This window comes from Acinonyx jubatus, chromosome E4, assembly GCF_027475565.1.
Source record: "Acinonyx jubatus isolate Ajub_Pintada_27869175 chromosome E4, VMU_Ajub_asm_v1.0, whole genome shotgun sequence".
Taxonomy (NCBI): domain Eukaryota; kingdom Metazoa; phylum Chordata; class Mammalia; order Carnivora; family Felidae; genus Acinonyx; species Acinonyx jubatus.
Genome location: NC_069395.1, coordinates 719642 through 740381, shown reverse-complemented (window position 1 = coordinate 740381; position 20740 = coordinate 719642). Strand labels below are relative to the sequence as shown.

The 20740-nt window shown below is 59.1% G+C and overlaps 1 protein-coding gene across 2 annotated transcripts in view; it reads right to left on the bottom strand.

Annotated features, from left to right (window-relative positions):
- Nucleotides 1–7205: 7205 nt before the first annotated feature.
- Nucleotides 7206–20740, bottom strand: part of IL6R (interleukin 6 receptor) — a 40907-nt gene continuing 27372 nt past the window's right edge. Inside the window, exons 7-10 of one of the 2 annotated variants that reach the window (XM_027048711.2) lie at nt 19027–19073; nt 17828–17897; nt 15096–15186; nt 7206–10477 (exon numbers count right to left, since the gene is read on the bottom strand). In XM_027048711.2, coding sequence (XP_026904512.1) covers nt 10231–10477; nt 15096–15186; nt 17828–17897; nt 19027–19073 — 455 coding nt within the window. In that variant the 3' untranslated portion in view covers nt 7206–10230. Of the gene's footprint in view, nt 10478–14610; nt 14717–15057; nt 15187–17827; nt 17898–19026; nt 19074–20740 lie in introns of those variants that run through there. The other variant, XM_053208809.1, reaches the window with a different exon arrangement.

The window sequence follows — 20740 nt, the reverse complement described above, 5'->3', positions numbered from 1 at the left end:
TTTCCTTGTGCACTAAATGGTTTCTGTCGCCCCCGCCCCCCAACTGAGGAGTGTGCAGCGAAATGACATTTCGACAGCAAACCTGATGCGTTACGTGTTCATGAAGCTTCGATCACACGCTCAGTATTGTGCTTTCTCTGCAGTCGTGACTCGTGACCTCCTTCGTGCGCCTGGAGGTAGACACATGGGCTTGTAAATGGTCCAGCTCCCTCAAAGCAGACGGGAGGTTGTAACAGGAAGGGACGGAGTAAGTCAGGAGGGGGCTCGCCTGCTGTGCTCTTCCCCGGGCGGGGGCGGGCGGAGGAAAGCCAGGGGCTTCCCGGCTTCAGGGCCCCGCAGGTGTCGCTAGCGGCTTCCTGGCGTTGGGGGCGTGGCTCCTGGGCCCGCTGATCCGAAACCCTGTGACGCGTTTCCACTCTGGGCTCTGAGTGCTTGGGTTTTTTGTCATCTTGTCTTGATGCAAGTACTTGCCCATCGTCTTCATCCTTGTGCGTTACCCCGGTCTCCCAGGGTACTTTCCGATTCCTCCTAAAGAGGATCATGTCCTCTAGCAAATTTGTGCTCCCTGGCCTTGAAAATGGCATCCTCGGGCTTCGTCCGTCCGTCTGTGACCCTTCTCCATCACCGGCCGTTTAAAAAATGATGAATTTAGTAACTTCATTCCCGGCCTATAGGACATTTCTTTCTACTTTGCTACCACAGCTGTTTCTATCAGGATGGGTTTCAACCAGTGGAGTTGCAGGATTTCAATAAGTAGGAGTAGAATAATGGAGCGTTACCACGTGTCCAAAAAGGAGAGTACTGATGCGCCGCCTCTGTCGGGGAGAGAAGTGTCCTTTTAAGTTTTCCAAAGTACTTTCTTCTTAAGTGTTTAAAAAAAGAGCCTTTATTCTTTGCTGACTCGTCCGTCATTTATTGGCCTCTGCCAGAGGCTGGGGCCGCGAGTAGAAGTTGGAACGGGTGGGGAAATAGTTCTGATCGGTGCAGGGATTATTTGACCGTAATATTACTCGTTAACGGTCATTGTTAGTAAACCACACTTGGTTCCGAAGAACTGAGCATCTGAAATAGTCTTCAGTTGCTTTTTGAACAAGGGCAGCCTTGCTGTTCTATTAAAATGCCCTTTTTCAGTCGGAGGTCCGTGCCTCCTGTTTCCTTCCGTTTAGGGGAGAAGGCAGGCTCCCTTGTCCGCCACGTGCACCAGTTCGCGACACGTCTTTGGCGCCTGCCTCACAGACCTCTCTCCGTCATTAGTTGTCCGCCCGCCGTTTTCGTAAGCAGCCCTGTTCTCTGGCTTCTGTGCCGGCCACCCGATGACCGTGCGTCCAGGTGGCGCGTGCCCGCCGCCTAGCGGAGGGAGAGCGAACTGCAGGCGGCCCGATGGCGCGCCTCGCTTGCCATCTGGAAACGCGGCCGTTCCTGCCGCCTCGGTGGTTTGCGGACTGTGACTGGATAACGTCGTCTAGAACCTGAGCCGTGTTCTCATGAAGCTGCAGGCGGGCATCTCGTTGGTCGAGTCCTTGACCATCCGCCTACCTTGTTGGCGGGCTTTCCCATTTTCCCACAACTAACACATACATTTAGCTTTTGAAAATGCTGTTAGGACGTGTGTGACCCCAGCACCCACGTGTGGCACTTGAGTCATTTGTGCCCGAGACATTGTATAAAATTCCAGCCCTCCTGAAGGTTTTACTCTCAGATGCCGCTTCAGATAAACACCGTTCCGAGAAAACTAGTGTTTTTGCTCTCAGGTTAGTTTTGAGAATCCCGCCCTTTGTAAGCACCTCCTGCGGCGAGGGCAGCAGCCCGGGGCGCCTTCCACCTGCCGTCATTGCTGACCTGTGGCAGGGAACCGCTGGACCCACCGGCAGACCCGATCCTACTTGTTTCTCCCGGGGCACCTGTCTGGCTTCTTCCCGAACCAGACGTAGTGTCGTGAGCCCCCCTTCCCCCCCCCCCCCCCCCGTTTCCTCGGCATCTTGTGCGTGGACAGCTATGGAGCTATGGCCTGTGTCCTCACCGCTTACTCGGCTGTAATCGTACAGGTGCCCCTGTCCCACCCATGGGAGGTGATGCTTCAGTCTGTGGTGAAGCTTGAAATGTATAATTTTTTAAACTTGTACCAGGTGATCCTGATACCCAGCCGTGGCCGAGCACCCCCAGTGGAAGGTGCTGTTTAGGACAAGTGCGCAAATACATCCACTGAGGTTCTAGAAGAAGGCTGTCGTGTTGAGTCCTTCAGGATCAAATGTTTTTTTTTAAGTTTACCTATTTTGAGAGAGAGCACGAGCAGGGGAGGGAGGGAGAGAGAGAGAATCCCAAGACTCAGCACTGTCAGCACAGAGCCCGACGCGGGGCTCGAACTCCCGAACTGTGAGATCGTGACCTGAGCCAAAGTCGGACGCTTAACCGACTGAGCCACCCAGGCGCCCTTCAGGATCCAATTTTTAATTCCCGTCGAACGTTCACATAATTGGCCTGGCGGTACAAGTGCCTATTGTGTCTTTCCATCTGTGTGTAACGAAAAGAAGGTCACGTTGAAAATGAGGTCCCCACCCCCCAGCAGTCAGAGTAACGTTTTTCAGGATCCAGGTTGAACACACATGTGAGAACCCAGGCTGTGGCCGTTGAGTGTCAGGCTCCGACCCTGTGGACCGTCAAGGTGAGGACCCGGTGTTTTGCTGAAGTGCTTCCTTGCTACCTTCCCGCTCTTGAGTCCCGCGCAGCTCGCCGAGCCAGGCCGGGGCCGCTGTCTCCAGATCTGCACACTCGGAAGAATCTGGCAGCTCATCCCGGGCGAGTCACGGCGGAGGGCGCCGACCACAGCCTGCTCCTCACGGCCTGCGCCCTCCCCTCCCGCAGAGAGAGCAGGCCAGGCCGCAGAATCCCCCACCTTTGAAGGACACACACTAGCGGGGTGACGGGTGTGAGCTAGCCGCGTGGTTTTGGTTAACAAGTGAAGCATCAAGTTAAGAGCGACACCAGGCCAACAGCCAAGACGTGGAAGCAACTCACGAGCCCACGGACTGATGAGCGGGCAAAACCAGGTGTGCTCACGACAGAACGGGACGGTAGTCGGCCTTAAAAGGAAGGAAACGCGGACGCGTGCTTCGGTGCGGGTGGGCCCGGAGGGTGTGTGCGGAGTGACGAGCCAGGCACAAGGGGACACGTATGGCAGGACTGCACGTATAGGACCCCCAAGTTCGCAGAAACGGTGAGGGGGATGGCGGGCGCCAGGCTGGGCACGGCGGGCAGTGGGGGGCTCTTTAATGGCACGGGGGACGGGCTCTGCGAGACGAAATGCTCCGGAGGCCGTTAACGCCGCGGTGCAAAGATACGTACCGCCTCCACCAAACTGCACGCACAGAAATGGTCCAGTGAAAATTTTATTATGTCTTTCACCGGGGGATGAAACCCAAAACGGTGCCGGTCTGTTCGACGTCCAGAGACCAGTGGGTTCTCTCCCCGTGTGCGAGCCTCGTGGGCTCGGGCCGGGAAAGCAGGGATCGGGTATGAGGTATGGTCTCCGCCACCGGACCGGTCAAACCCGTGCTGGGTCTGGCAGGTTGGCTCTGAGGGCCTATCCTTTCCCCGGCTTGGGAGAGGCTCTCCTCGAAGGAGCGATGGTCTGAGGCCCTGATAGTCAACGTACTCTTAGGCATTGAAGGGATTCGGGCTGCAGAGTGCAGGTTATCACCTCCAGACCCACACGGGGCCCCGGAATTCCGGCCCCCACGCTGTGAGTCGTGATGGGATGAGTCACCAGGCCGTCTTGGTTCAGACTTACAGTGCTTCCCATGTGATGTGTTTTTAGTGATTCAGATTGCCTTCTGATTTGCGTTCATAAACGGGATTCCTGAGTTGGATTCATGAGCGAAACATACGTCACTTGTGCCTTAAAAGCTAATCAGTTTAGGGGCATCTGGGTGGCTGTCGGTTGAGCGTCCGACTTCGGCTCGGGTCATGATCTCACAGTTTGTGAGTTCGAGCCCCGCGTCAGGCTCTGTGCTGACAGCTCAGAGCCTGTTTTGGATTCTGTGTCTCCCTCTCTGCCCCTTCCCGCTCATTCTGTGTCTCTGTCTCAAAAATAAACATTAAAAAAAAAAAAGCTAATCAGTTTATCAGGGTATCAACCAGCATGTTGACCAGCGTGCATCATGGTCTCAGTGAATGACAAGACAGACACGTCGGTACTCATTTTGGGCTGTTTCCAGTGGCATGTTTGCAAGTGAAACATCGCCCCTCAGATCCTTGCAGTTTTTAGAACGGAGAATGTCGGGGCTTTGGAAAGACTCTCACAAGGAGCCGCCCCCACCAGCCTCAGCGCGGGCCGCCTCGTCGCCACCTTTGTTTAACCCACGGCCGCACCTCCTCACGCTCCGTGAACATTCTTCGTACGCAGCGTGGCTCCGCTCTTCCGCACCAGGGGGATTATAACTGCTAAATGAAAAGCTTTCTTCCATTGTGAAAAAACACACATGCTCAGGGAAAAAAACCCAGTGCGTGAAAGAAAACAGGAGCATCCGTCGTCTTCATGACTTCCCAGGCTCTGGAAAGTCACAGAACTGCTCAGCTAGTGCGTGTACCGGGCAGCCTTGGCAAGCCTCTCCCTGCGAGGCCACAGTCTGCCTGTCCGCCTGCACCTCACACCGGACTGGCCACCCGCTCCTAGAGATGGCATCTGCTCAGAACTGTGGTGGGCACCCAGCGCCCTCCCGTGTCCCCGCGGCCGCCCCCTCCCGGGCCGCCCCCTCCCGTGTCCCCGCAGCCACGTCCTCCCGTGTCCCCACGGCCGCCCCCTCCCGGGCCGCCCCCTCCCGTGTCCCCGCGGCCGCTCCCTCCCGTGTCCCCGCGGCCTCCCCCTGTGTCCCCGTGGCCAGTGCCCTAACACGAGGACACAGCACTGGTCAGGCAGACCGGGTTGGCGGCCTCGTTCAGCCTCTTAACTAGCCCAGAGTCTTGGGCCACTGCCTTCACCCCCGCCACCTCGTCTGTAAGCTGGCGAGAACGCTCACCTTGCCGCACCATGAGGCCGAGAGAGACTATCCCGTTTGTGCACCATGTGCTGGACGGTCCACAAATGCCAGCCGCCATTATTAGCGAATTGTAATAGGTCCTCTCTACCAAAAAGGGGCCGTGAACTTCCCGGCGGCCAGTGTGGCCGGTGCCGTCCCTCTCTGCTGTCCACAGATTTTGTTTCCAGTTAATACTATACGCTGCCACAGAAGCCCGCTCCGGCCTCGTGGCCTCCGGCACAGAGACCCTCGCTTCTGGCTGCACAGGGGGGGACCTGGGGGCTCCCACTCAGGCCCGGGGACTCGGCTATCGTGAGTCAGCGGTCTGGGACTGGGGCGGGAGCTCCTCAGACCCTCGGACCTGTCCCTGGAAACGGGCTGAAGGACGCCACGTCCCGAAATGTGAAGCCCCCACAGCACCCGCCTCCTCCTAGAAATGGCCACATTTCAGTCACCCTGGGGCTCACGACCACCTTCCTCAGAACCACCTGGGGACCGACTTACCTTTCTGCGCCCACATCAGACCCACCCACGGAGTCCCTACTGTGCACCTGTGCGGGTCTGGGCCCGGGCGGGCCAACACAGGGGGCCATCTGTCCCCCAGCCTCTCCCTCACTCTTGCTGGGCACACACCCCAGGAAGTCACACAACACCGAATGTTGCAAAGTCCCTGTTGCGCAGAACAGAAACTCAAAGCCCAAAATAGAGTACGAGTGTCCTCCTGACCAATTCCATTCTTCAAACAAGCGTAACGAAATGTTAAAATGCAGCTTCCGTGACTCAGTGAGCGATCCATGAGCCCTGAGCGGCCGTGTTAAGCAATCTGAAATTGCCTTAGAGCACCCTTAGCCGAGGATTTCATGCGTCTATGGTATGAACCTTTCACGATTTTACTGAAAAAACTCTATTCGTGTGGATTGTCGCCTAAAACTTGTTACGAAACAGGACGTGGGTGAGGTGGTGTTTTGTTTTCTAAGTGACACATTTGCGGAAGGCAAGGGCTCCTGCAACGAAAACGCGGACTGGTCCGCATTTAGAGGACGGTACGGGGCTCACGGTCCCTGACTGTCACTGCTTGTGCACCCGCCCCACCGCCAGCCCGCCTGCCACCACCCCGCACTGCCAGGCCACATCTGAAAGCTCGGGGCCTTAGGGCGCCCGCGGGCTCCGTCGGTGGGGTGCTCGGACTCGATCTCGGGGTCGTGAGTTCCAGCCCCACGTGGGGTGTAGAGATCGCTTTAAAGAAAAAACTTTTTGAATTAAAAAAAAGGAAGAAAGCTCGGGGCCTTTGAAGAGCACACAGGCCGGCGGCTTCCCGCCTGTGGCCGGTTCTTCTCACGGACCCCGAGAAAGGCCGGGCGTCCTTGTGCCTCACGAGCAGGGAAGGGCTTCCTAAGCGGCTCCTCCAACAGCTGCGTGTCTTTGGACTCGCCCACCGCTCGCCCGGGTCTCGCAGAGAAGAGCACTGTGACCGACAGCGACACCTGGAGAAGAGCAGGGCACCTCCTTCTCCCCCCTCCCGCCCCCTGTGGACATCTGCTTCCTGTGGCGCCTTCTGCCGGACCGGGACCAAGGGACCAAGCTCGAAGGAGACGGTGGCGCCCTGGAGGCGGTGGGCCGGGCAGGCGCGGCCGTGGCTTCCGTGGCTTCCCTCCGGGCGCCCCGCGGGGCCTCGGCTCGCAGCCTGAGCCACCCAGTCTCTGGGCCCCCAGCCTGGCGCCACTGACACAGAGCTAATGCGGGATGGCTCTCGTCCGTCGGGGAGGCGCGGGCGGGCTGCGGCCCGGGTTTTCCTGCCAAAGACCCTTTGCGAGAGGGGACGGTTCCAGGCTGCCGCTCAGGAGGCCGCGGCAGCTTTGTGATCCCGCTGACGCCCCCTGTTCAGTAAACAGCCTCCCGATGAGCCGCGGCCCATCCCCTTCCTTCCCCACCGGGACAGTAAACGTGGCACCGGCACCCACACCCTTCCGGAAGCCCCGGGATTCGTTTGGGGAAACATTTGTACAATTAAAGTCTTTCGAGAAATTGCTATTGTTTCTTGGACTTATCTGATTCTTTCTAGAGGCGACTTGGTCCTGCACGGGGTGAGCGGGGGCGAGGGTTCCACTCGCTTTTAAGCCCTTGTCCCCTTTCATCAGGCAAGTCCTTCCTCTAAGCAGCCCAGTGCCCGAGGCATAACTGCATCTCAAGCATATTTGTAGAAATTATTTATTTCAGACACTTACAGTTTTCACTTTAAACACAAAATAGCTGATAAAAAGAAAAAAATATTGAAAACCATCATACTGACCCTTTGCCCCACATACAGACATCAGCGTTTGGTGTTTGCTTTCAGGCAATTAGGTAAAAAATAAACACAAAAATTAAAACTATTATTTCTCTCAAAAAAAACCAACCACATTGTAAAGTTGAGGTATTGTGTTTAACAGACACGTGACGCCATCCAGGCGTGGTTTCTGCACGCACAGCCTTGCTACATGCTGTTCCTTTCTAAAGCGGGGACGTTCGCAGACTGGCAGTATTTCCTGATAATCATTAAGGTTGTCATAGAAACCCTGAGGCCCTCTGAGGCCCTGCGGGGGACGCTCAGAGGCTTCTGGCACAGAGCCTGAACCCGCTGGCCCACCTTCCAGCAACAGCCCCGTTGCAGCCGGGGAAGCCAGGAAGGGCCACCCGGTGCCCGTGTCTCCAGATTGAGACAGCAACTCCCCCTGACGCCGGCTGCCAGCCTCGTGCCCAAGTGGGTCAGGCTTCAGGGCCTGTGACGAGGCGATACAGCTCAGCTGGGCAAGACATTCTTGAACATTCTGCAGGAAACCCACCTGGCATGAGCACTCCCAGCCTGCTCTGTTCACCACCAGGCGGGCTCCAGCAGCCGACGGCACGCGTGATGATGGTGACCCATCCCGGGGCGGGGGGCAGGGATTCTGTGAGCCCGGAGCCTGGCAAACGGAAGGGCAAGGCCCCATCTGAGCAAGGAGCTCTCGGAGTTCCCAAAGGCTCTGCAGATACATTCAATGCTACCCCCGGACATCTCCAACGGATTTTCATTAATGCTACAGGAATTACTGACCATGTTAACTGACCTGGAACCAGGGCATTTTCAACTTTTCCCACCTGGCAGGATGGGCCGTCATTTCACATGTGACTGCTGCGGCGGCCGGTGTCAGGTGGGTAACATCGCCGTGGAGGCGTCACAGGCCCGGGAGGCGGCCGTCGATTGGCACACAGAGAGAGAGCTTGGCAGGGGCCCCTGTGCCCGCCAAGCAGCCTACAACCCAGAGGAAAACGCTCTTCCTTCATTTGCGCTAGCTTATAAAGAAAGAAAGGGAGAAAACCCTCTTCAATACACACACACAAAAGGCAGTTTCATTACAATAATAACGAAAGCGGTAACAGCGTGGAGATCACAGCGGCACTGGCGCCCTCAGCAGCCCAGAGCTCCGGATCGCCGTCTTCCGCCTACGGCTCAGCCTGCCACCAGGGTAGAGCCCTGTGAAGAGTCAAGGACCCACAGGCACAGAGTCACCCTTTCTCATGCACACACTGGCTTTTCGTTATTTCCCGTTCACGGCGTTTCTGCTGTTCTCAAAGAAACGGTATAGAAAAACAACAACAACAACAAAACCCCTGCCTAACTTCTGTCGGCTTAAGACCAGTTTCCAAAAGCAGCATCAGGGCCTGAGAGCTGCCCACAGCATGGCAACGAAACCCGCCCACCGGGGCAGGGACAGTGTGAGCCCGGCGAACAGCGAGCGATTCGTGGTCATTCTGCCCCGCTGCCGCCTGTCTGGTGCTGGTGGTTGTTTTTCTAAAAAGGTAGCTGATGAGAAAAGTCTGTGGTTCCTAAGTTTTCAGCCGTGGCCACAAGGCTGACTGATCACAGCTTCATCCTGGGACAGCCCATGCTGCTGGAGGGCACTGGCTGGGGAAACCTTGAGCATCCCCCGGTTGTCATGGCCGGACGCACGGCCACGGCCACACGCTCCGCGCTGCTCCCATCCCAGCTGAGCTGAACCGAATTCAAGGAACTGAAGAAGGCTCCACAGAAGCAGACTTTGTAAGAAGGCCACCGCCCCCCGTGCCCGGGGCTGGGGTGGGGGCTGGACAGCGTGTCCCCTGAGGCTGCCTGGGGGGGAACAGCTGCTTCGCCCCAAGTTCGAAAAGAGGCAGTTGTTTTAGGACAAAAAAAACAAGACAGAGAATGAAACCTGACTCTGCTCGAAAAGGAAAATTGTCTTTCTCCTCCTTTTCCCCTTGACGCAGTTTTGTGCTACACAAGCGTCCTCGTCCTCACCGAAGTGACTCCTGTCCCGACACGGGGCAAACGCGGGCTCTCGCGCCCTCTCAACGTCAAACAGCAATTCTCGTAAAAAGCAGGTTGACATACATTCTTGCTTTCTGTCTTTTCACATAAATATCATCTTCCCTTGTTTCCTCGGGCTCAGCTGAAAACAAAGTAGACGGAGGCAGAGCAAAGTGGGTGTGAACCCCTCACCGCCACGGAGGAGGCCCCCGCTGCCAGTTCTTGGGGGGGCGAGGAGGCCTGTCCCCAGCACCTGCCCCCCTTTTCGTCTCTCCTCCTTTAGTCCTGGGGTCCAGACGGGGAACTGGAGCCAGTGCACCTGCTTGTGGTCCGGCCAGTGCCCAGGATCACCCTTCCCATGCAGCACGATGCGAGTGAGGAAGTGAGTACGATTCCACTTCAGACCCCCAGGCCCTGAGACGCTCTCCGACCCGTCTGTGCTGTTTTCAGGTGTGGGGAAGGCAGGCGAGCCCTCTCCCGCCCTCGGACCTGAGAAGACTGCATGTTGAAGGCACTTGGGACTCCAGCTGGGAGGTGGCTCGGTGCAGGGCACCAGGGGGCCGGCGGCTGGGGTCCCACCTGCCGCAGGGTGCAGCTGGTGGAGGCGAGCGGGGTGTGCGGACGGCCAGCAGGTCAAGTACGCCACGCCTGCACAGCCCACACCCGGCTCTGCTCCCCCGAGCGTCCAGCACGGTGGACCCACGAGCCTGCGTGGGCTCGGGCCCCTCGGGGGCGTGTGGGAAGGGGCAGTTCCCGGACACCAGCAGGGGCCGCACGCCTGTTCCAGGAAGCCAAGCGCCTCCTGCGAGGCCGCCCCGCGCCGCCGGCGCCCGAGAGGGGCCGGCTGGCGCTCTGTCCCGCACACGGCAGGGCAGGCCTGGCCCCCGCCTGCCCCGCGCGCCCAGCCAGCTATCTGGGTAAGAAGTAGTCTCTGTTAGTGACATCGTAAGCGCTCCGGGGGCCCCTGGCGTCCGGCCGGCCGTGCCCCGACGTGTTGTCAGACCCGAGGCTGCCGGGGTTCACGGGAGGAGAGAGGAGGGGGACGAGCCCCGGCCTGGGCTGGGGCCGGTCGGGGACCAGTTGCCCCAGAGCATACGGTGGCTGTGTGCTGGCCTTGCCTTCCTTCAGGGCCTGCAGCTTCCACGTCTTCCTGAACCTTCACGGAGACAGACAAAGACAAAGCACATGGCCGTTAGTGCCCCGGGGACGGACCCGAGTGAGAAACGCCAGCCGCTGGCTCCCCCGGGGGCCCGGCGCCGGCCTCCCGCTCAGAGGAGCGAGAGCCGTCTACCCCATCACAGGGGCTTACACGGCACGGCGCTCTGAAGAGCTGGGGGTTTCAAAAACACGCCAAGGGACACGTGTGTACTGTTGGTCCCACTTACAAACGGGGAAACTGAGGCACACGTGGCCAGGCGTGTCCCTTCACTGCACTAAGCACGTCATCGGTCCTGTGCCACAGGCTGCGCACAGGTGCACCATGGGTCCCAGGCCCATTCGCTTGGAAAAGAGAGGAAGGAAAATGGCCCTGTGGGTCAAGCTCCGGCCAGCGGGGCCGACGGCTGGCAGCCTCCGTTCAGCAGGGGCAGGGCTGCCCCTCCGTCCACAGCCCTGCTCCTCTGGGCCACTCCAGCCACGCTGGTGAGTCTGCACAGACCCCGCCGTGGGCACCGTCGGGCACAAGTGACTCATCTGACAGGAAAGCAGATCTTCAGCAGGAAGGAGATAAGCATCTCCGATCACAGCTCCCCTCAGGCTGCTCTGCGCCGGGCCCACGGCCAGGGCGCAGGGGCCGAGAAAGTCACTCGCGGGCCAGAGTCTCCAAAGATACATCAGGCCCCTTCCTGAGGGGCCCCGTGACCACGCGGCCGGCACCCCGCTGCCACCGCTGCCCCGCTCCCCTCTGTCACCTCCTTCGGCCCCACCTGACGTCAGCTGCTCCAGGAAGGGCTTGGAGGGAGGAGGGAAACCAGTGTCAAAAACAAGGTTTGGGGATTTTCCTTGGGTTTCTTTTTATATCAACAGGCTATTCCTGTTCTGGTGACGATAAATCATGGAGAGTTGGCTCCAATCTGCCATTGGCTGCTAGCCTGTTACCCAAATGGAATAAACAATCTTCAGAATGTTCCTGAAGGCTCCGCCATTCAGGCACCGGGCAGGGAAGGCAGCGGGGCCCTTGGGGGCAGTTACCCTCCCTCAGGGGAGAGCCGAGGGCAGGCATGACACTCTGCGTTTCAAAATATTCTGACCCTCTGACCTAGGAGTTCCATTTCTGAGAAAACACCCCAAGGCAATAGCAGGGCTGTGGGAAAAGCGTTCCGCGCGAAGATGTCAGACTCGGCGTCGTCTGTGAAAGCAAACCCACCCGAACGCCCATCGAAGGCTGCTGGAGCGAGCCTGGGCACAGCGGCCCGACAGCGGCTCGGGAATTTCCCGAAGTTCAGGAAAGTGAGGTGCAACGGCAGCGAAACGATGCGGGGAAAAGCACTTAGGTTGTAACTGAGGCCAAATTCACAAGGCAGGACTCACGGCTGTGGATACAGGACAGTCACGGCGCCGTGAGGACAGAACTGAGCTGAGGACGAGGCTCGGGAAACGCATCCAAACGCCACGGTTCTTGATCGGGCTGTGGACCATACGCTCACTTCGCGCAAGCTCGTGGACCTGCTGGCTTGGGACGTGTGCACTTGTCTGTATCGGCCAGACTTCGACCACATTCACGTCTTAACAAGCAAAAAGGCCGTCTTTGGATACCGCGGGATTTTTTCTTCCTTCTACTTATCACCATTTAGCAAACAAATTTGTTTTGAAGCCTCTATCGACATTATTTAACCTACAGGGAGAGCAGCGTCTGACCTCTTTTTTCCAAAGCAACTAACTGGATGGGTAACTAAGAACGACGAGCTTTTCTTCTTTTGAAATATTTTGAGTGAATGAGACGCTTTCTACAAATGACTAGGCTCAAAGGGACTTTGGTTGCAGCCAACCTGGGGGGCGTCCACGGCAGGCACTGCTCCGGCCTGAGCGGGGGGTCTGAGCAGGCCGGGGGCTGGAGAGGTTGGGACATGGGGGCAAAGAACCAAGCTGAGCGGCCAGACTTCATGCACCCCAGTCGCCACCTCGTGTCTTACATATTTGGGCTTCATAATGTTTTAAGAAAAGTTTCTGCAGCTAAAAGAAACATTTTAAAACATTTATAACAACTGTCACTCTTTCAAACAAGTAACCCAGTGAGAAGCGACACACAAGGTGGTTTTAAAACATTGGGATGAGGGGCGCCTGGGTGGCTCAGTCGGTTGAGCGTCCGACTTCGGCTCAGGTCATGATCTCATGGTTTGCGGGTTCGAGCCCCAAGTCGGGCTCTGTGCCGACGGCTGGGAGCCTGGAGCCTGCTTCGGATTCTGTGTCTCCCCCTCTCTCTGCCCCTCCCCTGCTTGCTCTGTTTCTCTCTCTCTCTCAAAAATAAACATTTTAAAAAATTAAAAAAAAAAAAGAACTGGGCTGTTTCCAAATAAATTTGCCTGAGACGAGAGAAAATAAAAAGTCACCAGGCGAGGAAATAAATTACTGTGTGTTCTCTACACGAGGCTCGTAGCAACCATCCAGCGTCCAAGCACCATCCGCAGGTGAGCAAACAAGCTTTATGACGAACGGCAGGCGGTTAGCGCCCAGCCTAACGCTTCTCGCTCAGTGGTGAACGGCACAGCGAGAGGGGGCTGCCGGTCAGTGAAGCCACCGGCCAGGAGCGGACGGGCCGCACTCCCCGGGCCCACGTCGGCCACAGCAGGCTAGCCTAGTGGGTGGGGACCCTCGGGGCTCGGGCTCTAGTCCTGGCTCCAGGCGCAAAGTCACCCTACTTCTCAGGTCCGCTCCCTCATTTGTAAAAGTAAAGAACTTCCCTAAACGACCGTGACGGCCACATCCACAGAACATGAGCTTGGGGTTTGAATCCTGGCCTTTGCAGCCGCTGTCTCCCACGCTCCCCCAGCTCCAGCCTCCTCGCGGGCCAAGTGGAGGCCCCGACGGTTCCTCGGTGGGGTCCGTGGCGGGCTCGCAGGCGGCAGGAAAGGGGCGGCAAGTGCTGGCAGGGCCCCTCTCTGCTCCAAACGTGTAAGAGCTGGTGAGACCCCGGCCTCCCACGCTCTGGCCTCACCCGCACACCCTCCACACGACCGGCTCGCCACTGCGCTGGGCGTCCAAGCGGACGCCACCCCGAACGCAGTCTGAGTCGTCACCCGGACCACCGTGGTGCCACGGCCGCTCCTGAGACTGCGCAAGGGCCCCGGGAGCGTGGCGGTCTCTCGCCCCCAAGCCTCCCCTCACGATCACCAGCGACAACCCGGACAGCCGCCACCAGACAAGAGGCAGGAGGGACAGGCTCCAGTTTGCCCTGCGCTGGACCAGCCACCGACCAAGCCTCCCGAGACCTCAGCACAGGCAACACCGTGAGCTCCCGCCAAGGCCACGAACACGCCTCCTGCCCACGCCTCAGGAGCACTGCTGGCTGACGTGTCTGCAAGCTCGGTGTGAGTGACAAAGCCGACGGCCACCCGGTGGGAGAGGCCACGTGAAGGGGGCACGGTAACCTCAGCTGGAGAGGTGCGAGGACACAGCACTGAAAGGTGACCCCTGCAGGTCCCCGGGAGGTGTGGCCAGGCCCCTCGGACTCGCCCGGGGACAGACTTCCCTGCTGATGCCCGCGTGGCACCCTCCCCATGTCTGTACACGGCTCCCGTGGGACAGACCACGTGGAACGGCACTGCAGCCCCAGGGCCTGACGCCTCACTTCTGTGTCTCGCACACACCCCACCCCCCTCTGATCCGTCAGCACGGTTCCCGGCTCCCCTTTGCGTCTACACAACCTTCCCGTGTTGGAATTCCACACAGATTGTCCTGGCCTTGCCCGCATCCTGTCTACATGCTCGCAGTCTCCGCGAGACTGACAATCTGCCACACGCCCAGCTGCTGAGGCAAGAGACCTGAGGGTCACACTGGACCCTTGCCCCTCCTCCTGCTCATCTGATCCGTCTTCAAATCTGGCCAGTTCTTCCTCTAAAACACATGCCGCCACCAGCAGCACAAGCTAGATGAGGAGGGGGAGGCCAGCACGGGCCCCCCGGGCCCCACTCACCACGGGACAAGGCCACGGTCCCCCGGGCCCCACTCACCACGGGACGAGGCCACAGGCCCCCCAGGTTCCGCTCACCACGGGACGAGGCCACAGGCCCCCCAGGCTCCGCTCACCACAGGATGAGGCCACAGGCCCCTTGGACCCTGCTCACCTTGGGACGAGGCCACAGCCCCCCAGGCCCCACTCACCATGGGACGAGGCCACAGCCCCCCCAGGCTCCACTCACCATGGGACGAGGCCACAGGCCCCTTGGACCCTGCTCACCTTGGGACGAGGCCACAGCCCCCGGGGCTCCGCTCACCATGGGACGAGGCCACAGGCCCCCAGACCCTGCTCACCACAGGACGAGGCCACGGCCCCCCAGGACCCCGCTCACCATGGGATGAGGCCACGGGCCCCCCTGGGCCCCGCTCACCACGGGACGAGGCCACGGGCCCCCCAGACCCCACTCACCACGGGACGAGGCCATGGGCCCCCCCGGACCCTGCTCACCTTGGGATGAGGCCACGGTCCCCCGGGCCCCGCTCACCACGGGATGAGGCCACGGCCCCCCGGGCCCCACTCACCACGGGACGAGGCCACGGGCCCCCCCGGGCCCTGCTCACCACGGGACGAGGCCACGGGTCCCCCGGACCCTGCTCACCTCAGGACGAGGCCAACGCACAGGAGCGTTCCGAAGGCCAGGCTTCCTCCGGCCACCAGGAAGGTGGGCAGTGGCACCGAAGAGTCTTGCACTAGGAGGAGAGAGAACAGGAGGAGGAATAGGAAACCAGGTGCTGTCAGGACCCGAGGGAACCTTGCCCCGGAGGCCTGCCCTGCTAGCCCACCAGAGCCAGCTCCAGAGGACTCGGCCCAGCCCAGTGCGACCCCGGGGTCCCAGCCCTGGCGAGAGAGCCCCCCCCCCCCCCCCCCCCGCTGAACAGCTCTGGCCCGGCCCCCAAGGCACGGGGGTGCAACAGCCTGGAGGCTTTGGGGACCCCGTCGACGCAGCTCCACTGAGGACGGTGTCAGGGGCTCAGGCAGGTGAAATCAAGCTTTCTCCACTGGGGTGTCACCTGTCACCCTACTTGGTCCTCAAGCCCCAGCCATGTGGACCTCATTTGTCCGCCACGTGCCATGTTCCTGCTCCTTCCGGAGCCCCCCCCTTCCAGAATGCTCTTCCCGCCTGAGCCGTCCACCCCAACCAGACCTTTGGCGTCACAAGAGGTGATGCCATTTCCTCTGCGGAGCGACCTCGCTCCAGGCACCCGCGGGCACCTCTCCAGCTGCAGCTCAAGCTCCTGGCAGCGGGACCACAGGTGTCCCCACAGTCAACCCCCCCTGCCATGCGGAGCCCGCACACAGCAGGCTCTGCGGGGACCGAAAGAACAAACTGGTTCGTGGGCAACCACGTCCCCTCCCACAGCTGCCACACGGAGCTGGTGCCCGGAGTCCACACTCTGTGGCTGGGCCCGCACACCCTCGCGGCTCCCAGGCTCCTCCAGGCGTGTCCACCATGGGCCGCGATGCCTCCTGACGCTCATCACTTCAAGCGCCCGCTGGACGCGGCTGTCAGGAGCCCAGACCGGGCACCGGCTGCAGGACGGGTGTCCCCGCACCCGGCAGAGACGGCCGTGTAACAGAGGCAGTATGACTGGCTTCCTCACTAACACTTCACCGTCTTTGATATTTGTTCCTTCCCTCATTCAACAAATGTTTATTGACTATTTATCGATAGAAGTCTCTGTTCAGAGCCACAGGGATACAGGCTGACAGAAAAGCTCCCGCCTTCCTGGATCTTACATTCTAGTCAAGAGAGAGACAAACAAATAAATGTCACGTGACCTTAGCAGGGACAAGGGCAATGACGACAAAGAAAGCAGAGGAAGGTCAAGGAGTGACAGGGGTGGGGGCTGGGGGTGGGGCGTCAGACGTAGGACAGGCCCCTAGCAGAGGGCTCTGAGCAGAGGCCTGGCTGTGTAAAGGAGCTGGCCAGGTCAGGGGAAGAGCACACGGGCAGAGCAGGCAGCGTGTGCAAAGGCCCTGAGGTAGAGGATGTGAGCGCAGGCAGCGTGTGCAAAGGCCCTGAGGTAGAGGATGTGAGTGCAGAGCGAGCCACAGGGAGCGTGCACGCGGTGAGGTCTGAGACAGGCACTGGCCCCACAGAGACCAGAGCCCAGATCTGTGACTGCACAGTCGCTCTGGCTGCTGGCTGGAGAGGGTCTGTTGGGGGTTAGGAGGAAAAGACGGGAGACCCGCACCAGCTCCTGAAGTCCTGGCAGAGGGGACGAGTCCCTGGGAACAGCAGGGCTCAGGGACTGGACGTGGGGCAGGGGTAGAAGAGGACACGCGCTCGACCCCCTCCGCCCGCCCCCGACCGCCCTGCGCGGCCCAGTGCGTGTGGCACCGGTTCACAAGACGAGGAGGATGGAAAAGAAGAGACTGGGGCTGGAAAGGGCCGGGGGCATCAAGTGCTCAGTTTCCGACATAAGCAGGAAATGCCCAGCGAGCATCAGGCCACGGGCACGTGCCCACTGGGCACTGGGCAGGGAGCCACGGACGGCCTTCCCGGAGACAGGGCTGGAGGAGCTCCTCGCTGAGGCCCCTCCCCACCGCAGCCCCTGAACTGCACCCCACCCCCACCCTGCCACTCGAGGCCCATCCAAACGGCACCTCCCCCAGAACGTTCTGCGATCGCAACTGCACACACCCTCGGACATCTCCAAATTCCCCTCGCCTTATCGATGCCTCTGCTTTGGCCGTCTCCACACCGCTCTCCACCGCACTCCCTGCTTTCCTCCATCGGAGCCTGACCCCGGGAGGGTGGGGTGGCTTCGGTCCCCCCGAGCCCCCAGCTGTGCAGAGCTCAGGCGCAGGTAGTCAGCAGGTCCCTCCCAGGTGCTTTGTAGCAGGGCCTGCAACCGGGATGGGGCCTGGGCAGCCAGCGTCCGGTGGGGTGAGGGCTTCCACAGAGAGCCAGGAGCCGTGCTGAGGCCCCGGCCTGCGCTCCGGGAGCCCCACACGTATGGCGGACCCGGGTCCTTCCTGACGCTGGTGAGCTTTCCGGCTCTTGCAGGTACACGGGAGCGGAGCACTGAAATCCAGGCTCCCAGAGAGTTCCGCCAGCCTGCATTCCGTGTCAGACTCCAACCCTTTTGTTTGCATTCTAGGCGAGCTGGGGCATGTTTCACTGATCTGTGCCATTCTCCCTATGGTTCCCTCACCCTACGTCAGCCAACGGCCTCAGACGGGGGCCTGCAAAGTAGCGTCTCTGTCACGGCTCCTCCCCTTCAGCAGACTGGCCTTCTGCCAACACTTCCGAATAAGAACGGACGTGATGCAGAGACGTCCCTGTGCCCCTGATATCACCGGAGTGTGAATACACCCAGTCCTTACCTGGGAGGCTGGTTGCATTTGCGGAATCTTTCAAGAGATTATTTTCATCGTCTCCCTTAGTAGTCGGTGCCTAAAACAGAGATCCCCCCCGTAAGCGCGTTTCTGCAGATTCCGCCATCACCTGGGACCAGCTCCGACCTCCTCCTCAGCCCTCTATGGTCCATCCATGGCATCCTTCGCTGTGTCTCAGGGACCTCTCCACTCCTGACCTGAGCCTCTCGACGTCTGCACCGTCATTTCGTCATTTGTATCTATACCTCGCCAGCAAGAGGCAGGACTCCTTCCCGGCTGCCTCTCCACCAGGGCTTGGGGCACGGCACCTCTCCCAAAGGAGAGGCTCCCCGGACAGGCTACAGCAGCACTGTCCCCCACGTCCCATGCCAGGGCGCGGGTGCCCCCATCTCCTGGGAAAACCACGGGCCAGAACCCTGGACCCCCCACTTACCAGCTCTGTGACCTTGGACAGATCCTGTAACCCACGTGGGTATCTGTATTCCTCCCTCGCAGGCACCACCGCCTTAGCTCTGAACCCCGGCTAACGACAGGATCAAACGAGACTGCGGGTACAGGGCTCAGCACCGAGCACATCTGGGCTGGCCCTCAGCCAGCGCCCACCCCGCAGCTGGCCACACGGCACAGGCTGTACCCGGAGCCTCTTCCGCCGGTGCCTGGGAAGCCCTGCATCGGCCACGTATGAGGTGCGAGGCCGGGGCTCCTTCCCTGGGCTGCTGGCTCCAGGAGGGGCTGAGCCTCCCAGTTTAGCTGGCCCTCAGGGGATTAAGGACCACAGGACAGGCAGCTGGGAGGGAAATTGGATTACCCAAAGATTTGTTAAGCAGCTTCAGAGGTAATCCTCTTTCCAGAAAATTATGACACCGGGAGCCCTCAGAGGAAAGGCTCAGGTGCACCGAATTTGATTCCGAGCTGAGCGGCGTCGTCTCTCAGATCAGAGACGAGACCTCGGCCACGAGGCACAGGGCGTTCTTCGAGCCAGGCCAGCCAACTCCACAGACCACCGTGGCCGCGACTGTCCTGGGACGACCGAACTGCTCTGACCCCGTTGTACAGAGGCTCGAAGAGAGCACGTGACTGGCCCGTGGCCACATTTCCAGTAAGTGGCAGGGCTGGGATCTGAACCAAGTTCCGTCCGGTGCCAGCCCACAATCCCCAGTCCAGGTGCTGCTGTCCTGGCCACTCACCTGCGTGGAGGGGGGCGCCTCCGTCTTGGCTGGGGGGCTCCTGGGTTCTGTGGGCGGAAGAGTCACAATTAATGATGGACAGACCCCGAACTCTCCCAGAGTCAGCTCGTTGCCGTGTTGGCGAAAAGAACGTTACGCTAGAATAAGCTGGTAGCCAGCCCTAGACAATTAGTTATGTAAGTATATATAAATATTACATACGAAACCATATATAAATATATAATTAAATTCGTTGCATAAATTAAATAGTGATATAAGTTAGGAGATAGCCATAGGTTGCAACAGTCTTTAAAAATAAAGGAGAAAAATGTTGAGAATATAGTTATACGAAAAATACAAGACAAGGGAGGCTCATACGGTCTGATGTAAAGTCCCTAAAGAAAGAGATTTAGTCCACGACCATACCACCCTGAACACGCCCGATCTCATCTGATCTCGGAAGCTAAGCAGGGTTGGGCCTCGTTAGTACGTGGATGGGAAGAAAGAGATTTATATCACTGTTTATTATACATTATATACATACATATATATTTACACACAGGGAGCAAACAAACAGAACAAGTCACTGGATGGAAGCACTATTGACATTAAAATTTTTTTTTTAATTTTTTAAATGTTTATTTTTGAGAGAGAGAGAGAGAGAGAGAGAGACAGAGCGTGAGTGGGGGAGGGGCAGAGAGAGAGACAGAGGATCCAAAGGAGGCTCCAGGCTCTGTGCTGTCAGCACAGAGCCAGATATGGGGCTCGAACCCAAAAACCATGAGATCATGACCTGAGCCCCCCAGGCACCCCAACATTTTAATTTTCTTCTATTCACCTTTCACAATAAAAAATAGTTAAGTTCTCATCCGCCCGGGTGGGTTTGGTAGGCTTTGCCCAGTAAGGGACATGGTCCAGGCACACAGGAGGCCCCCCTTCCTGGGAACAGTATTTCTGCAGAACCCCGCCCCCCCCCCCCCCCCCCACAGGAGGCCAGGCATCGAAGCACGAGCACCAACAAGAGGACAGGCCTTGCGGCAAGCGTGGGCCCGAGGGACCAGGGCCTGAACTGTGACAGGCCACGGGTGGAATGCTCTGGGGCTTAAATATTTTCTTTCCAGCCCATCATTTTTCCGTTGAGAAGTTAAAAACACTATGGAAACAGTTTACACAAAGATACGGAGCCTAACCTGAACCAGGAGTAGAATAAGGGGACAGAGAAGGTGACCACGCTTCTGCTCAGGAGGGAATGTCCAGCAGGACAGTGCTGTCCCCAGGAGGGGAGGAAACACACAGCAGCAGCCCTGGAGGGGACACCAGAGCATGTTCACCATCCCATTGTGCAGAGGAAACAGAGCCCAGAGAGGGAAAACAGCTAGTCCAAGATCACACAGCCAGTCAGCCCGAGATCAGCCTGGGGAAGACGGGGAGGGGCCAGTGCCTAGCGGAGAACATGCAGGTGCACAGCGGGTGACGGCCGGCCGAGCACAGGGCACGGGGCACTAACGAGAGCTAAAACCAGGAGTCGGGGTTTTAGCTGCCGGGACATACAGCTGACCACAGACGGTCACTCGGTCCAGGGCTTCCCAAACCCAGCCACGTTCCCTTCCTGTGTGGCTCTTTAGATCCCATCCTTGGTCTGTGGCCTCAGAACCTCGGGGCTGGGACCCAGATATCGGGGGTTTTAAAGGCTCTACAGGCGCGCCTGGGTGGCTCGGTCGGTTAAGCATCCGAC